Source organism: Psammomys obesus, unplaced genomic scaffold (assembly GCF_907164565.1).
Source record: "Psammomys obesus unplaced genomic scaffold, mPsaObe1.curated_primary_1811, whole genome shotgun sequence".
Classification (NCBI taxonomy): domain Eukaryota; kingdom Metazoa; phylum Chordata; class Mammalia; order Rodentia; family Muridae; genus Psammomys; species Psammomys obesus.
In genome coordinates, this window is record NW_026594311.1 from 257,501 (window position 1) to 275,443 (window position 17,943).

The 17,943-nt window shown below is 40.7% G+C and overlaps 1 protein-coding gene across 2 annotated transcripts in view; it reads left to right on the forward strand.

The window, feature by feature from the left end:
* Efcab14 (EF-hand calcium binding domain 14) overlaps positions 1–17,873 on the forward strand; it is a 36,703-nt gene extending 18,830 nt beyond the window's left edge. The window contains exons 6-11 of one of the 2 annotated variants that reach the window (XM_055618431.1): positions 1,826–1,900; positions 3,404–3,595; positions 6,236–6,316; positions 8,461–8,572; positions 9,677–9,796; positions 15,839–17,873. In XM_055618431.1, coding sequence (XP_055474406.1) covers positions 1,826–1,900; positions 3,404–3,595; positions 6,236–6,316; positions 8,461–8,572; positions 9,677–9,796; positions 15,839–16,014 — 756 coding nt within the window. In that variant the 3' untranslated portion in view covers positions 16,015–17,873. The remainder of the gene's footprint in view (positions 1–1,825; positions 1,901–3,403; positions 3,596–6,235; positions 6,317–8,460; positions 8,573–9,676; positions 9,797–15,838) is intronic. The other variant, XM_055618432.1, reaches the window with a different exon arrangement.
* The last annotated feature ends 70 nt before the right edge of the window (positions 17,874–17,943 follow it).

The following is a 17,943-nucleotide window of genomic DNA, read 5'->3' on the forward strand; positions in this document are numbered from 1 at the left end:
CAAATAGCTGAGATGTGAGCAAAACCTTGCCATTTTCAGCTACCTCATTCTCCTCATGCAGCTATACATACAAGCTTTCCACAGTCATCTGGGCAATAACCACCTCGTAGCAGCTCCCTGAAGGATTTATGAAGGCAGAGAAAAGGGGTCACAGCCCTTGCTGTCCTGATGGAGAAACAAGTTCACTTCAGACTCTAAACTTGGCAGTTTGTACCAAGGAACTTTAGCTGCATCAGAGAGTTCCAGAAAAGAGGTTTTCGTTTATTCAGAACCAGGACTCGGTTATTAAACGAGTCACTGTTTGTTACTTAGTGGAGCTAACCTAAAAGGAAACTTGTCAGTGAGGTGTCCAGACAGTTCGCTTCTAATTCCACGTGCCACTGAGGACCTTTGTGACCATAATAACAAAGATCTCTCCAACTCACTCTTCCTTTGTCTTGCGCATGCTCTCAAAATAATGAGCGATTTCCTAAAATACTTTTTCCTAACTGAATATTTTCTGCTTTCTATATGGATGTTATATCTTTTTCTTTTTAATTTTACCCTCAATTTATATGAAAGCAAGGTTGGTAAGTGTATAGGATTTCACATTTTAAGGAGAACTATTTTGTCAGTTACACTGTTGTAACTGAATCTACATCTTTTAACCTTCCATGACTACCAATAGTAATCACTAGCACACTGTACTAAACTACAACTGTGGGTTGCAAAGAAATCAGCTATGCAGCTTTTTAGTAAAGAGTGAAAATGTATCTAAACGTGTTATACTTAGGTCTCTGCAAAGAGAGACTAGAGCATGGGGAGGAAAGGGAAGAGTCACCCTCCCGTGTGGATATTCGCATGTCTGTAAGGGAAAGCCACCTACTGCCTGTGCCCTTGATTATGAAGTTTCCCTTCAGTACAGGTAATGAAGGCAAGGAGAGAGGAGTTTCTCAGGGATTCATTTCATTAAGAAACTGAGAAGCATACTAGAAGGAACTCAGATTCCTGGGGTACTCTAGATACTGCTGTCCCGCCTCTGCTTCAGGCTGGGCACCTTCAAAAGTCCATGATACCCTTGATACCCTTGATGGGTCACACTGTAAGTTTTGGGGGACTACTGTAGATTAATCTATGACTACATTCTAGGGAGGCAAGAGTGTTCCAGGACCATCCCAGATGGTTAAGTAACCTAGTAATTTGTAAAAATAACGTTTATTTGCCTGATTTAATTGTTTACTGCCTCCATCTGCTAAACTAGGCCTAGTCCTGGAAGCTTCCAGCCTCCATACAATCTTTTCAGCCCCTGGGACTAGAGCATGGGGAGGAAAGCTTATACTGCTGAATAAGCTTGCCATTTCTAGCTCTTTCTGAACTCTAACTAGCTGGTTCAACTCAGCTGGCTGGCTCAAACTACTCTCCAAGCTGACTCATTCAATCTGGCTTCTCTCAGTTTCTCACTGAATTACTCTGCTTATCCCTAAACTAACTCTATCAATCCGTTATAATTCTCTGGTTCCTTATTCTTTGGCTCTTTCTGTCGTCACCTGTGTCTGCACTGCCTCTCACTGACTCAACCAAACTACCTGAACAACACCAACTAGAACTCAGATTTGTGTGCCCCTGTCTCCTGGTATTAAAGGCATGTCTGTATTCCAGACAGATCACACAGACCTAGAAGGCTTTGGATGTGATATCTTGCCAAGTCAGCCATGTTCTGAATTAAAATTCCTCTACAATAGTTAATTGTTGCCTGTATACTAACTTCTAGTTGTGTTAACAGGTTTTTTTTCTTTTTTTTCTTTTTGCATGTGTATGGGTGTGTGTGTTTTAACATTTCTTAAAGGAAAGCAATGGAAGCAACCAGATCTCAGCTACATCAGAACTTGACAATAAAACCCACAGTGAAACTTCAAAACAGGTATTTTTTGTCTGGGACTATGGTGGGCTGTGGAGGCAGTCTGAGGAACGTGGGCTTAATGTATAATGCCCCAGTAGGTACCTCATACCTCACCCTTAATAGCTAAGCAGAAAAGGATATATGTTGGTACTTGGGAATCCTGTATGTTCTGTGGTACTCTACTTTCTCCTTTGTATGTCAACCACTGAAGTAAATTCCTTTTCACATCTTGAAAGACAGAATTATCAGGTTATCCTGAAGCTCTGTGACAAATAGCAATCTGGGCAAGTGAAAGATGGATGCAAAATCCAGAGTGATTGCTCTTTTGAGCCACAGGAAACTCTTAAGAATGTTAAGAAACATATCCTTGAAACTTGGTGTTTTCCAAAGTTTAAAGACAAGAGGCAGGAGAGGAGAAGGAGAGGGCTATTGGGATCAGAATCTCATTAAAGAAAATCTTCTCTAAGAATTTCTATCCCGAGTTTAATGCCCTTTAAAACCAAGGGTCATCATTCCTTTTAAAGTAGTAATCAGTACTTGAAGATGTCAATAAAAATAATTGAATCTTGTACTAAATAATTCACTACTTGCTGTGCTTTTGTTAGAAAAGCCAAATCAGTAATTGGTACTGTTCCTAAGAGATAGTTTTGTTCTGACCAATTAGGTTAATGGGACTTCAGTTAATAACCCAGTAGGCTCTCCTGCCAGCAAATGAGGTAAACATTGGGAAAGTAATTCCCAAACTCACTGCGTTGAGGGACTAGAGTGGGAGCTCACAGAGAGTTCTCTTCTTCACCCTCCTATCTAACTGAAGCCAAACAATCCAAGAGAAGGCATATTGGGAACTGTAGTGGGAATTTGGGAATTTTGGTTTCTTTAAACAATACAGAAATATTATAAGAATATTTTTTCATTTTCCAGGTGTGGAGATATGGGGTTGCTTTGCAGCAGCTGGCTATGATTTGCCTCGTGCTTTAGCAGAGGCATGATTTTGCCAGCTGCAGATAGTTTCTGCAATTGTGTGACATTTGGAATTCTGGAAAGTTTTCAGAGGGTGTAGAAATGCTAGAGCTCCAACATATGGGTTGTTGGTTGCTGTTGATTGTAGTTTGCTAAGGAGTTGTGCACAAAGAAACAGGGAGAAGAAGAAGAAATTAGATATCCTGACCTGGAAGATCAAACTTGTCCCAAGGACCTCAACACCCCTTATCAGCAGGAAGTAGTCTAACAATAATGTCGCCCTCTTTCCTCTCTATTCTTTTTTTCTCTCATATCTCGTGTTAGGGGACTGAACGGGTGGAGAAGGGTAGAAGAAAGAGGAACCCACAAAGTAGTAAAAAAGACAAACTACAGGGAACAATTTAGAGTAGGAAGAACAAGTAGGTGTAAACAATGTTGTCACAGCCAGGAAAAGTACCTTACCTCAGTAAGTTGACACAATAATGGCTGTTGTGTTACTCCTGTCCTGCTTGTCTAGTTGCAGTATTTAGGTGGATCCTACAACTCGCTTTATTTCCAATCTAGGATATCCTGTACCTTCACAATTTCTTAGAGGAGGTCAACAGTACTGTAGTGGGATACCAGAGACAGAATGACCTTAAACTCGAAGGAGTGAGTGAGACACTCAGTCACCTGACACAGAGGCTCAGCTTGATCGAAGGTGATGTGGTAGCACTGAGCAAGGCAGAGAAGAGGGCGAACCTGACCTCCAGCGCGGTAAGCCTTTAAGGTCTGCTGTGACACGCTCTGTGTTGGTGTGTGTGTGTCTGCAGAGATGGTCTTCCCCTCCCTTTGTGAACAGCAGTCTGACATACTTAAGGGGCTGCAACTTTGTTTTGTGCTTAACTTATGTCTGCTTTTAGCCATATAACAGGTGTCTCAAATTAATAGTATAGGATTTATAATGTGTGTTGGAAAGGGGTGGTATCAAAGGGTCAGTTTAAACACATCAACTCACTACAAATTGTTGGCAGAAATAACCAGTCTCTTACAGTGGCCAATCAGGTAGGGAAAGTTGGACATGTATTTCCAAAGGAGGTCTCTTTTTCCTCTTTTCTTCTTCTTCTTCTTCTTCTTCTTCTTCTCTCTCTCTCTCTCTCTCTCTCTCTCTTCATCTTGACTTTTTTTTTTTTGCTAGGTACTTTATTTTTTTTAATTAATTACAGTTTATTCACTTTGTATCCCAGCTGTAGCCCCCTCCTTCATTCCCTCCCTGTCTTACCCTCCCTCCCTCATCTCCTCCCATGCTCCTCTCCTCTACTGATAGGGGAAGTCCTCCTCCCCTTCCACTGACCCTAGTCTATCAGGTCTCATCACAACTGGCTGCATTGTCTTCCTCTGTGGCCTGTTAAAGCTGCTCCCCTTTCAGGGGAAGTTGATCAAAGAGCCAGCCATTGAGTTCATGTCAGAGACAGTCCCTGTTCCCCTTACTAGGACACCCACTTGGAGACTGAGCTGTCATGGGCTATATCTGTGCAGGGGTTCTAGGTTATCTCCATGCATGATCCTTGGTTGGAGTATCGGTCTCAGAAAAGACCCCTGTGCCCAGATATTTTGGTTCTGTTGTTCTCCTTGTGGAACTCCTGTCCCCTCCAGGTCTTTTCTTTCTGTCTCCCCCTTCTTTCATAAGATTCCCTGCACTCTATTTTCTTTTCTCTTAAGGTGTTAGAAGTGGTGAGAATAACAGATAAAAAAATTCTTGTTGCCATTTTTTTAACCCTGAACTTGGCTTTCAGATTCATCCAGCTTCTGTCTGCATATTAGAGGAAAACCTTTTGCATATAATGTTAGGAAAACCACTTAAACAGCTGAAGTTGCTTCTATAAACAAACCCAACCAGTCAGGTCACACAGAAAAAAATAGGAAAGGAGAAAGGGAACTAGCTGGAAAGGAGGAGATTAGCAGGAATGGAAGAAACATAGAAGGGTTAATAGGGAGGGGGAGGTCAGGTGAGTATGATAAATTATGAACGTGGATGAAAATATAATGAAACCCATCATTATATATAATTAATATATGCTACTAAAAAACATTTTTAAAGAATGAAGTCAGAGCAATTCAACTTATAAGGTCAACAAGTTGTTTTATATGTAAGAGAACTGAGTGACCCACTAAATCTCTGAAGCTTGCTGCCTCTGAGGGCTACTGGTTTTCATGAGCTCATGAAGAGAGTCTGTTTTTAATCACGTTTCATCTGTACATTATGCTGGGATTCATGGGGATCATTTCATTAACAGTGATAGGTCTCACTTTTAAAGGTTTCACACAACAAAGACATGGATACATTTTTTTGATGAAAACCAAATACAGAAACTATACTGTAAATTCAAGTAACTGCCAAAGCTGGAACTAACCCACATGTAAAATCAAGACATGGCACAGAGTAAGAAATACTTGAGCTAGCTGTGCCACAGTGAGCCTTGGCAAGCTGCCTGAAAATGGCTTTGAAGGGTGGGGCTGAAAGACCTGTCCCCTTCTGCCTGGTCCTCCTATTTTACAAGAGTGTGTAATTTACTATAAAGCTGTAAAGATTAAAGGAGCCCTTGTTTTTGAAGCCCTTTTGAACTCAGCTAAGCTAAGTAGGGCCTGAGAACTTTAGGTGATTTGATGAATAGTGTGCATTGAAAGTTTTTGAAGGCTTATTGTGAAAACTTAACACCCCATACCCATTGCTGTCTCTGCCCTCCCTTTTTATTTTCATCCAGCAAAGAAAATCAGTAATAGTATCCATCTTTCCTGCTGTTTCCTCCAACAGCATCAGACCAAGCCTGTATCTGGGTAGACATTATGTCACCTTTTATACTCAAGTTTTAAAGTTTGTGAATAAAACATTTAGAAGCCTTTGTTTCTGCTTTGTTTCCTTGTGCCATTCCCCATTCTCTTCTGTTCTCCCACACCTTTGCCATTTGTGTTTAAAGTGGTTCAGATCCTTTAAATAAATTTGAGCAATTTGTTTAAGAAGTAGTATGTGTCAGGGCTAGAGAGATGACCCAGTTGGTAAAGTGGCTGCCACACAAGCAGAAAGACCCAAGTTCAGGTCCCCAGCGTCCACATATCAACCAGGCACAGTGGCATGAATCCGAAACCCATTAGTTCTTGGATTGAGTAGAAAGAGTTTGATTCCTGGAGCTCACTGACCAGCCAGCCTAACCAAAATGGCAAGCTCCAGGCACAGGGAGAGAGACTGTCTCAAAAAGAAGGTGAAGAGTGATTGACGATTGTCAGCATCTGCCTACACACACACACACACACACACACACACACACGTATACTACACAAACACACAAAAACATTTGATGTCATTTAAGTTTTAATGTCTCTCCTTAACCTTTTCTTCTGTTTTCTTTGCCCTCTAAGATGGGTAATAGGGCTGCCACTCTGAAAAGAGAGTCTTTGGTGATCAAAAGAACTGATACCATAAAGGCCCAAAGCATACAGGTAACTAACAAACTAACAGGAAGCTTCTGTAAAGTAAAAAAAAAAAACAAACAAACAAAAAAAAAAAAAACACATCAGCATCTCCATGCTGCAACTGGCTGCCCCCTCTAAAAGGATCTCTTATGATAAACTCTAAGACAGTGCAATTATTAAGGTCAGGTATTAGTGAATGAATGTATATCCGTCACATCAGGCATCTACTTGTGTTGGGATGGCTAGAGTTAAGTGAGACACATACATGAGCCGTATTGTGGCACAGCTCACAAAACTGAACAGTCACAAGTCTGCCTAAGTGTGTCACCATCCTCAGTGCTGGGCTCTCCTACATCAATTAGCCATTAAGAAAATGTCCACAAGCAAGTCTGATTGAGGCAATTCCTCAATTAAGATTCCCTCTTCATAGGTAACACTAGTTTTGTGTCAAGTTGACAAACATTCCTTAGTACAGTTGTCTAAACTAATGATAGGGGAACAGAGGCATAGATAATCTAAAAATGGTATCCAGCTTAAAAATCATTTCACGTTTAAATTGCACTCTACACTTTCATCATCCTTTTAAGGCCTGCTGAGATAAAGGGAAAGCCAGGAAGATTGTGACAGTGGCTGCAGTGTCATCTGAGAGGCTCATAGTGTGCATCGCTGTATGAGTTTAGAGGATAGGAAGGTCATAGGTGATGGGCTTAGCTGAAACCATATTATAGAAGTTTTTAACCTAGAGATTTCTATCTTTACTTTTTTTATCCTTAGCAAATTTGTCTTGTCTGGATAAAGTCATGTATATTTAAGATTTTGATGCATTATAAGCTGGGCTTTTACCGAATGTTTAAACTGCTTCTGCACATTTTTAAACCTCAGCTCTCCTGCATTTTTTAAATACATAGAGACAGAGTCTTTTTTTGAAGGTTCTTTTTAATTGAGATATAATTCATATTTCATGTCACCCTTTTAAACTGTATAATTGTGTGGGTCTTACTTAGTGTATTCTCAAGGCTACGCAGCCATCACCACTGCCTAATTCCATAGCATAGTTAGATCAGAAGGCAGTACCACAGTTCCACCTAACTCTCCTGGCTTTACTTTGTGCTTTATAATTGCCGTGCCAGTTGATCAGTCTCTTTATGTTGCCTCATCAAAGCATCCCACCCAGATTATTTCTCCTGGCAGTAAGCATACAGTGTCTAGTCTCGTTCAGATGTCCATATTGGATCTCCCTAAATAAACCAAGTAGCCGCTGTACAGTAACTATTAGGACAGAAGTAAAGATAGAAAGGGGACATGTATGTTCACTGAGTGAGAAATGAGATGCACTGGTTCTCCTAAACCTAGAACCAGGCCTTTTCATATAGTAAACAGATGCTAACCACAGGAAAACCAGGCTTCTCTCTTTATAATAAATCTGAATTAGATATATTACAACTCGTACTTTATGTCTCTGACAGCCACTGAATCATTACAGTAGGGACATTGTGTGAATCGGGAGAATACTTGTAGTTTGATTTCTGCTGGGTTTGGTTTTGTTTTTTAAGTTTTTCTTCATATGGCATGGGTCACAAGGTGATAGGAGATAGACCAGGCATGGTGGCACACATCTTTAATCCGAGCACTCAGGAGGCAGAGACAGTGGGCTCTCTGTGAGTTCAAGGCCAGACTGGTCTACAAAGAGAGTTCCAGGACAGCCAGCACTACACGAAGAAACCATTTCTCAAAAATCAAAACAAAACAAAACCCAACCAACCAAACAAAAGACTTAGAGATATCCAAGGCAATTTTTTTAGTTAGTGTAAAATAGCTCTAGAAAAGTGTTCCCCATCATTTAGGAAGCCGGGCTACACAGGCTTCTGAGTAAGGGCACATTTTCTTGACTGCTGACGCATGCATGCCTTCCTCTATCAGCGGACTGTTCACAGTGAAACAGATCATGGAGAAGGTAATGTTCCCTTAATGGTCTAGCTTTAAATCCAGCTGTACACTCAGCAGCATTGGGCCCCAAAGACAGCCCTATTTGTCCATCCCTTCATTGACTTTAGAGGGGACCAGGTAAGGGTCAAACCCTACGTGCAAAATGTGTTCTGGGAATACAGCGAAAGATCCAGTGAGGTATTATTCCTACCTTAAACCTTATCTGATCTTTGTTTTTTGGGTAGAAAGAAGATAATTCAAATTCTCAGGTATCTAAGTTGCGAGAGAAACTGCAGCTGATCAGTGCTCTCACAAACAAACCTGAACGCAACAGGCCTCCGGAGCCCGCAGAGGAAGGTAAGAGGCTAGCTGGCTTCTGAATATTTTCACGCAGGCTTGGGCAGGCTGCCGCCCACACAGGGAACAGGGATGGTGTCCGCTAGCACTGATGGAACCGAGTGATGCCTGAGCGCACCGAGATGAGGCTGGCGCACGGCGCTTTCATTTAGCAAAAGCCCATTTTGTACTTGATTTGTACTCTAGTCTATTAAGGGGAGAACGGGTAATGTTTAGCTGGAAATAGACTTCTCCATGCTGCCTGCATCCAATTATAGGCAAAAATGTTCCTGTCACAGCTTATATTAAACCAGTCCTAAATGTTATGCTTCCTTTATTGTGAGTGCATAAAATTTACTTAAAAATAAATATTAGTTCTCCTGAACGTCATTAACATGCAAATGATAGAATTATTCAATTTGCAGGCCACTTGGCTGTAGGTAAGGACATACTTAATCAGAATTATCAGATGCATTAATTAACATCTACTGATTTAGGACCTGAGGATTTAACAAGATACTAGCCAGTATTGGCTTTGACCTCCCTGGTTCAAGCATTCTTCAGCTTTGGAGATGTGGAATCGCTTCCCTCAGATTCTCTCCTGGGAGAACCAGAACTATGTTGAAGTCTTCTCGTACTGGCTACATGCTCTTAAGATAAAGCATTATTATGGTAGCGTGGCTGATGGCTCGTGCCCCCAGACCACACTTAATAGCCTATTTGCCAAGAAGTCAAAGACTTATACAACTCAAGTCTTAGCATCTAAAAATATTTGCAGGATATCTTTGAGTTGGTATTCGAGTCTAAATACAAAAATCCATTAGTGTTTCACATGTATACTGTCCATATACAAAGCTTTTGATTTGGGGTCATTGCAGATTTTCAGACCAGAGCTACTCAACCTGTGCTGAGGTTCTGTTTCAGACCTTAGTGTAATACTGATTCCTCCTCACTTGTCCACAAACATGGCACAGTCCGTACCTTTAACTTTATAGTTACTGTGTTACTTTAGCTCTCAGCTGCTTCTCTTAAATATATATGCTATGGTCCTAAAAGGTGACCTTCAATTGTAAGTTAATTTGGTGTTAAAGTTGATTGTAATAAAGATATATGTGTTTGCTACAGAGCAAGTACAGAACTTCACATCAGATCTGTCAGCATTGCCAAAATCTTCACAGCTTCTTGGCGACCAAATTAAGACTCAACTAAAACCCGTCTCCCTACCGGGGATTTCTAGCATCAAAGGTAATGTTAATGGTGGAAATGTTCAGTGTTGATGTAAAAATAAAAGTATATCTAATAAACTGGAGAGATGGCTCAGGTGGAAAGGACTTGAGTTCAGTCCCCAGAGCCCATGTTTAAAAAAAAAGAAAGAAAGAAAAAGAAAGCCAGGTGTGGTGGTACACACTCTTTTAATTCCAACACTGGGAATATGGGGACAGGTGGGTTCAGTGTCCAGCCAGCCTAACTAACCCACTTGAGTTCTGAGCTAGTGAGAAACACTTTCTCAAAAACAAAAAGATGACTAGGAGCCAGAGAGAGGGCGCAGTACATAGTGGCACTTACAGCCTGATGACCCAAGTCCAGTCTCCAGAGCCAACATAACGATGAAAGTGCTGTCTCTGTGAGGTTGTCCTCGGACCTTCACATGTGACATGTGACCCACACCCACACATACACACACATAATAATCAATTTTAAAAGGTGGACAAATACCTGAGGAGTAACAGCTGAGGTTGTACCTGTAAACACACAGGAACACACACACACACACACACACACACACTTTATAACTAACACTGTTGTAGCTACGGAAAGCTACCTAAGTCTGAACAGCAGATAAGTGGTTGAGACAGAATTCAAGCTGAGACTGACTCCAAAGCTTCCATACTGTCTGTCAGTGTCACATAGGGTCTTCAGTCATTCATGTCAAAGAATGGAATACACGATAAGATACAGTCTCAGCCAGACACAGAGGCATGTGCTAATCCCAGCTGAGACATAAAAATAAATGAAGAAATTGAGGACAGCCTGTTCTATATATAGTGAGATCATGTCTCAAAAAAAAAAAAAAAGTTCCTTTCTTTCCACCAGGATATGTTATCTAATGCAGAGCACAGAAAAAGCAAACACAATTCCATTAGATTAGCAAAATAAATCAGAGTTGACTGTATTCGGGGCCCTCTGGGATCCTGACAATGAGCAGAATATTGACAGAAAGGCTGTATGTCATAGAATGTTTGCCTTGTTCCCAGTAACGTCTTCTACTGTTTAGTGTGATACTGAGGTGCTGGTATTTCTGTTGCAATCTGGAAAGTCACCCAGTTCTGACCACATATCATCCACTGGTTCTTCACTTTGGTTCAGATGTCAGAATAGGTGCTTCCTGTATATCATGACATGTTTTTTTGTTTTGGTTGGTTGGTTTTCTGTTGTTGTTTCTTTTTGCTCCTGTTTAATATCTGCTACTCTGTTGAAGAAGCATAGTTTATCTTCTGTGAGTAAAGTCTGTCCTGTTCACTCCCTAACCTGCAGTACAGAGCCTGGTAGACATGAATGTGTAACTGAATGAGTGAATTTCTTATTCTTGCTGCAACGAATGCTTAAATACCACTACTTTTCCCGATGCCTGTGCTGGTTTTCTTTTGTTTTCTGGAAAGAAGGGAAAGTCATTGTATTTGCTCTCTACTAAAAAGACTTTCCATCCAGCCATTTGGTGTTGGGAGTAAGTAACCCATCTGCTTTTCTGGCTCACCAGCTACACTGCCAGGCCCGGCTCAGGAGTGAGGAGGGCCTATCAGAAGTTTACAAGAATTCCTCAATGGAGTGGATCTTACACAGAAACTGTTTTCCCTCCCTTCAGCACATCCATTCTTCCCAAGTGCCAAATGACAAGAGGCCTGTGGCGTCAAAGCATGACCTTGAATAAATGATGAAAAATAATCAGGAAGGCGTTTGAAGAAGCATAGCCTAGCTACTTTCTTATTATAAATCTTTTCAGTGAACATAAGAAGTCAGTCAAGTCCTTTTTGTTTTTTATTTCTTCTAATTTTTTTCATTATTTACTTAATTGTATGTGTACTCTAAAAGGAGGCATTGGCTCTCCTGGAGCTGGGGCTGCTCATTTGTGAGCCACCTGACAAAGACGCTGGCAACTAAATTCTGCCCTCTGGGAGGGTAGCACAGACCCCTGACTGCTGGGTCATCTCTTTAAAATCCCTTTTGGATTTTTGGTTTGTTGGTTGGTTTCTGTTTGTTTAAAGGTTTTTTGGTGGTTGGTTGGTTGGTTGGTTTGAGACAACCTCATTTAGCTAGTTTGACCTCAATACTCTGTATACCTCAGGCTGGTCTTAAACTCTGGATTCCAGGCATACACCACCACCCCTGGCTCAAATAATTTTTAAATGTTAAAGGCTTTTGTTGGAAACTTTCTAATCCCATTGGCTGAAATAGTATCTTAGCTATTCTTTTAATGCAGATTAACTGATAGTATTAAAAATCAAAAAATAAATACATAGAGACAGTAATTTTTTGAGGGTTCTTTTTAATTGAGATATAATTCATTTCATGTCACTCTTTTAAACTGTATAATTGTGTGGGCCTTACTTAGTATATTCTCAAGGCTACGCAACCATCACCACTGCCTAATTCCATAGCATTTTCATCACCCAGAATGGTGAAACAGTTCCTCCTGAGGCTGGCCAAACGCCTCAAGTGCTTGCAATCAAGCCTGACATCCTGAGTAGGACCCACGTGCTAGAAGAAGAAAGCCCACTCCCACAAGTTGCCCTGTGATCGCCACATGCACCTTGCTGTGTACCCACGTACACACCCACACATGCATACAGTAAATAAATAGGGGAGAAATTTAGCTCTCCAGTTACCCTTCATTCTGATTCCTGACAACCACTGTCTCTATGAGCCTATGTATCTAGGATGTTTCATTTTCTAAATGGAATCATGCAGTCTATGGCTTTGTAAATGCTTCTTTTATCAGTGCTTTTTTCATATTGTGGCATGAAGCAATACCTTTCTATGGTATATTCACATTTGGTTCATCGATCCATCAGTTGATGCTTATTTGGGTTGTTTCCACTTTTGTGCAATTAATAATGCTGCTGTGAACGTGAGTGCATAGATTTTTTTTATAGAAATGTGTTTTTCTCTTGACTCAGTGCCTAGGAATAAAATTGCTAGATCATACAATTCCTGAAATAGCAAACCATTGTTCAGCATGTGTGTACCCGTTTGCATTCTCATTACCCCATGTGAGGATTCAATCCATTTTCCCCCACGTCTTCACCAGTGCTTCCTGGTGGTGGGCATCCTAGTGACCATAAAGTACTCTGTAGTCTTGACTCTCGCTTTTACTTCTTTTATTTTTGAGATTATACTCTAACTACATTCACCCTTTCTTCCCTCCAAACCCTCCCATATACGTCTCCTTTCTCTCTTTCAACTCCATGGATTCTTTTTTCATTAATTTTTATATCAACAATTTCACCTGTATAATGTCACACATATGTATGTTTTCAGGGCTGACCATTTGGTAACCAATTGGTGTGCTCTGTCCTGGAGAAACAATTTCTACTTTCAGCCTCTCTTAGTTGCTTATAGTTTTGTGTGTGTGTGTGTGTGTGTGTGTGTGTGTGTGTGTGTGTGTGTTTAAAGCCTCATGGGGTTTACCCCGTCCACTTTGGCATGTCTGTTGCTCTTGTCCTTGTTCTATTGATATTTAAGCAGTCGTGTTGATGAGACTTTATGGGTGTATTTCTGACATTCGTAAGAGACAAAATCTCAGGACAAACTCCCTGATCATCTGGCTCTTACAATCCTTCCACTCTGTCTTCTGCAATGTTCCCTGTGCCTTAGGTGTAGGAGTTGTTTTGTAAATGTACCCATTGGGACTGGGCCCCACATCTCTGCATTTTGATTTGTTGCGGTTTTCTGTTGCACTTTTCTGTGCATATAAGGACAAATATTGAGAATGTCACTAACATTGATACTGATTGTAGGCTCTCCTCCAAGATCCATGACTTCACTAGGCCTGGGTGAGTTGGCTAAGTTTCCAGTACTCGACACAGTTTCCCCCTTAACTTTAGCAGGTCTTAAGTCCAATGAGAGAGCTGGTGGATCCTGCCAATGTAGGCATGCCACTACTGCACCCTTAGGGTGTCATGCCATGCTGGTCAGAATTGTGTTTCATAGGCACCATATCTGGATAGCACTCTTGCTTGCTTTCCTCCTTTGGGAGTTAGTCCTTAGGGCAGAGGCTTTCCGGTCTGTTCCAACTCAGGGGCCTCTGGCTTCAGTGTCTGAAGTGCACGGTGTCTTCAGCAGTAGGGACTTAACTTCCACCTCTGGGGCAACCAGTGACAACGACAATAGCCTATATGTTTTGGGGAGTCTCTTGAACAAACCTAACCAACAACAAAAAGAGGTCTTCTTATGTTGAGGTTTTTTTTTTCTTGAGTGATCTTTGGCTCTCGGAGGTAGCATTGTCAGGCCAGTTGAGGAAATTTCATTTAAACTATAGATGTATAATTACACATAAACTTATGTATATTATAGGTAGGGTTTTTTTTAGATAAATAGTCAATAATATGATTCCTATGGCTTTTTCAAACATCCTTACTTATTTTACCCTCCTCCCTCCTTCTGTGATTTTCTCCCTCCCAAGTCCCTGATTCTTGAGCTACTTAATTTCTATCTAGATCTAGAAAGACAATGTTACATAGTAGAAAGAGCACCATACTAGGTACTATAAAAATTTGTAGCCAACCATATTTGATTCACTTCAGTGGTTTTCAAAGTTGGTTGATCATTGTATTTTATAACTGTCAGGATCAAGAATGACACCTCACATAAATAAGCAGTACAAAATAACAAAAGTATCTTTAGGACCATTTTAGAAATTGGAAACTAAAGTCAGCAACTCAAATAGCAATTTTAAAAATCAAACATTCTAACACAGTACAATCAAAAGATGCACTGATTTGATATATGCTAAAGAACAATGACAATATTAAACATCTTTGTTTTCTACAAACCATTATGTTTCTGTAAGAAGAGAAAACTTGGTATATACAATAAAAATAAAAAACACTGCACTTCACAGCATACAGTAGTCTTGAATCCAAAGCAAAGTGCTTCAGGCAGCAAAATTTAGTAGCATGTGGCATGAGGGCATATGCACATTTGTGTATCAGACAGTTCTAAGCTACAACACAGGCTAAAACTCCCAGAAGCACCTCAGACTTGTTAAGCATATTATTCCTATCTAACTTTTGGTCACTAAATGTTAAGAAATATTTTACTATTGCCAAACTTTTCATGACCCCCATATTCAGGTACACAACTCCCATAGGGATTTGCATCTCACAGTTTAAGAAGCTATGCAGTATAGTATTCCTCTCCTTCTTAAAGGATCAAAATTCGTTTTTCTGATTTTTTTTTCCTTTTTTTCATGTTCGTGTGGGTGTGGTATATGTGTCTATGTATATTTTGCATGTGTGGGTGTGGGTATTGTGCATATGCATGTTTACATGTGTGGACTTGTACACATGTATATGTGTGGATTTTTTTGGAGGTCCCACATTGATGTTAAGAATCATGCCTATTGCTAGTCCTACCTCATTGAGGCAGTCTTTTGATCAAACCCAGAGCTCACTGCTAGTGTTAGTCTCAACAGCCGGCTTGCTGTGGGGATCCTGTCACCGCTGTCTGAGGCTGGAATTACAACCTGGCATTTGCATGTATTCTGGGGATCTGAAGTCTGGTCCTCGCTCTTGCATGATGGCAAGCACTTTAACCACTGAGCCATCTGAAAAGAAAGGAGACTGACTATGCGGTGTGTGTTGTGGGAGGGATGCTCTTAGAGGCTGAAAGAGGACATCTGATCCCCTGGACCTGAAGTACACGTGGCTGAAAACCAAACCCACATTCTCTGGAAGAACAGCAGGTACTCTAACCACCAAGCTGTCTCTTTAGCCCCCAAGAAGCAAAGTTGGGAGAGTTGTTTTGTTTTGCAAGGGAACGGTTTGAGGTAAAACCTCACCAGGTAGCCTGGCTAGTCTGAAACTTAACTGTGTAGATGAGGCTACTCTCAAATCTACAGAGATCTGCCTGCCTCTACCCACCCACTCCCAAATGCTGAGATTAAAGGCCTTCAACACCACACTTGGCAATGTAGCCTTTTTTTTTTTAATGCTTTGAAGTCAGTTGAAGCTACTTTAACATTATGCATAAACATACTTACATGACTGTTTTGTAATTCATGTTTAACAGATCTTCAGGATTTATTCCGCAAGACTGGTCAAGATGTGGATGGAACACTGACCTACCAGGAGGTCTGGAATTCCCTAGGTTCTGCCATGCCAAGACCAGAGAGCTTGAGAGCATTTGATTCCAATGGAGATGGAAGATACTCCTTCCTGGAGCTAAAAGTAGCTTTAGGTATCTAGTCTCATCAGGCATACTTTGAAGTGGATGTGTACCCTGAACTAATATTTACCTTAAAAAACAAAACAAAACAAACCTCTTGACTAACCCATCAGCCCTTCAGCCCTTCATAATACTGTAGCAAACACATTGCCACCTTTTAACTGGTTTGAAAATGCTATGTAAAAAAATTATTTTTTTAAAAAATGACTTATATGATGTTTGGAAATTTATGATTTCCTGAAGCCAGTGAGATCTTGTAACTTAAAGTTGCCAGGAGAAAAATAATAAAGCCCTCTTTTCTCTTTCCTGTTTTTAAAGGGGGGAGAATTTACCTTTTAAAGCTAGAAAGTGTGTATATAGAGATAAGAAGTCACTGTTTATATTTCATATGAATTTGCCTTAAATTAGCTGCACTTTATAGAGCTTCAGAATGTCTTTTCTTTGAAAGATGAGTCTTTTCTGTTTGTAAATATATAAAATGAAAGATTGTGTATATTGTGTAGAAAGACAGATGAATGGCTTTGAATAGGATGAACAAATGACTTGTTAAGAGTGACTGACAGTTCGTTCTGGCTGGTGGCTGAAACTCTTCACATCTCCTTAAGGCAACCCTCAAAGACTTTGTGCAACCATAGGGTTTGTTTGGCCTGGAAGCTGGGGCATCAGTTCAGGTATGAATGCTGTACAGAGGGTACCGGTTCCAAGCTCAGGAAAGTCATATTCTGGGTCATTGCTCCTATTCCTAACCTAAGAACCAGAGAAGTCCTTATTTTTAATTATCTTTCAAGGTTTGTGAGTATAAAAGTTATTCAGTGGGGACTTATGTTTTCCTCTCAAGAAAATTAGATTGTTTTCTCTACCCCATCCACTTCAGACTCCCTTAATGTTGTGACTGCTTGCCTTCAGCACCAACTCTAGTCTGGAATGGGAAGGCTCATGGCCTTCGTCATTATGTCAAACTAGCTGCTCAGAGCATTAGAGAAAACTCTTGAGTTTTGACTCAGAAAACACCTTGAGATTTTACTGCTGGGATATCTAAGAACTTGGTCTGTTTCTTGGCAGACGCCTAAAACCAAAATATGTTCGAATGAAACATGAAATCATATTCTTTTCTCACAGTTGTCCACTCAGAGATGTAGCTGTAGGTTTTCTGTCCAGAGGATGCCACAGTGAGCAGGCAGGCTTGGAGCAGGAGCCTTCTGATGATGGTGGCAGTTTTCCCAGATCTAAACGGCAAGTGCAGTGCTTCCCCCTCTACAGACCTTGTGAGCAAGTCATGAAAGGTTCGGCCTAGAAGGGAATCAGCACATCACCAACATGCTGAGAACGCTTTCCGTGCTGTTCTTAGGAGTCTCTGGGCAGCACAAGCAGCAGACCTTACAGAACCTTCTGCTGTGGCCAGTCAGGGAAACCTGGGGAAGCTGTTATGCTGGCGGCTTCTTAGTACAGAGCTTTCTGCTTAATTCTATCCAAGCTATAGATGCAGTCTAGGATCCTTAAACCTTTAAAGACGGTTGGGTTTTTTGGTTTGTTTTGGTTTTGTGTTTTGTTTCCTTTATATGGCAGTCAGCTTAGTGTTGGCTTTATTTTTTTCTGGACATACTAAAACTCAGTGAAGGCAAGTAAAGTTTTCCTGTGCACATGTCTTCTTAACTCATGTTTCTCCCACTTTAAATTTTTTGCCTTAACGTTTGCCTTGCTCATCTATGCTGTCACCTTCTTGGAAAGGTTAAAAATACAGTTCAGCATTACCCTGGCACTTTAGGTAACTTGAAGGCAACTCTTGTTCTTCTGGCTCCTTCCGGACTCCCCCCTTTTTTAATATATATACCCTTACAGATTTTGTAACAACCAAATAAAGTTCTAGCAATAAATTGAATTATTCTGCTATATTTGTACATATTGTACCATAAATAGTATGTCTGTACCTGGAAGGTATTTTTTTTTTT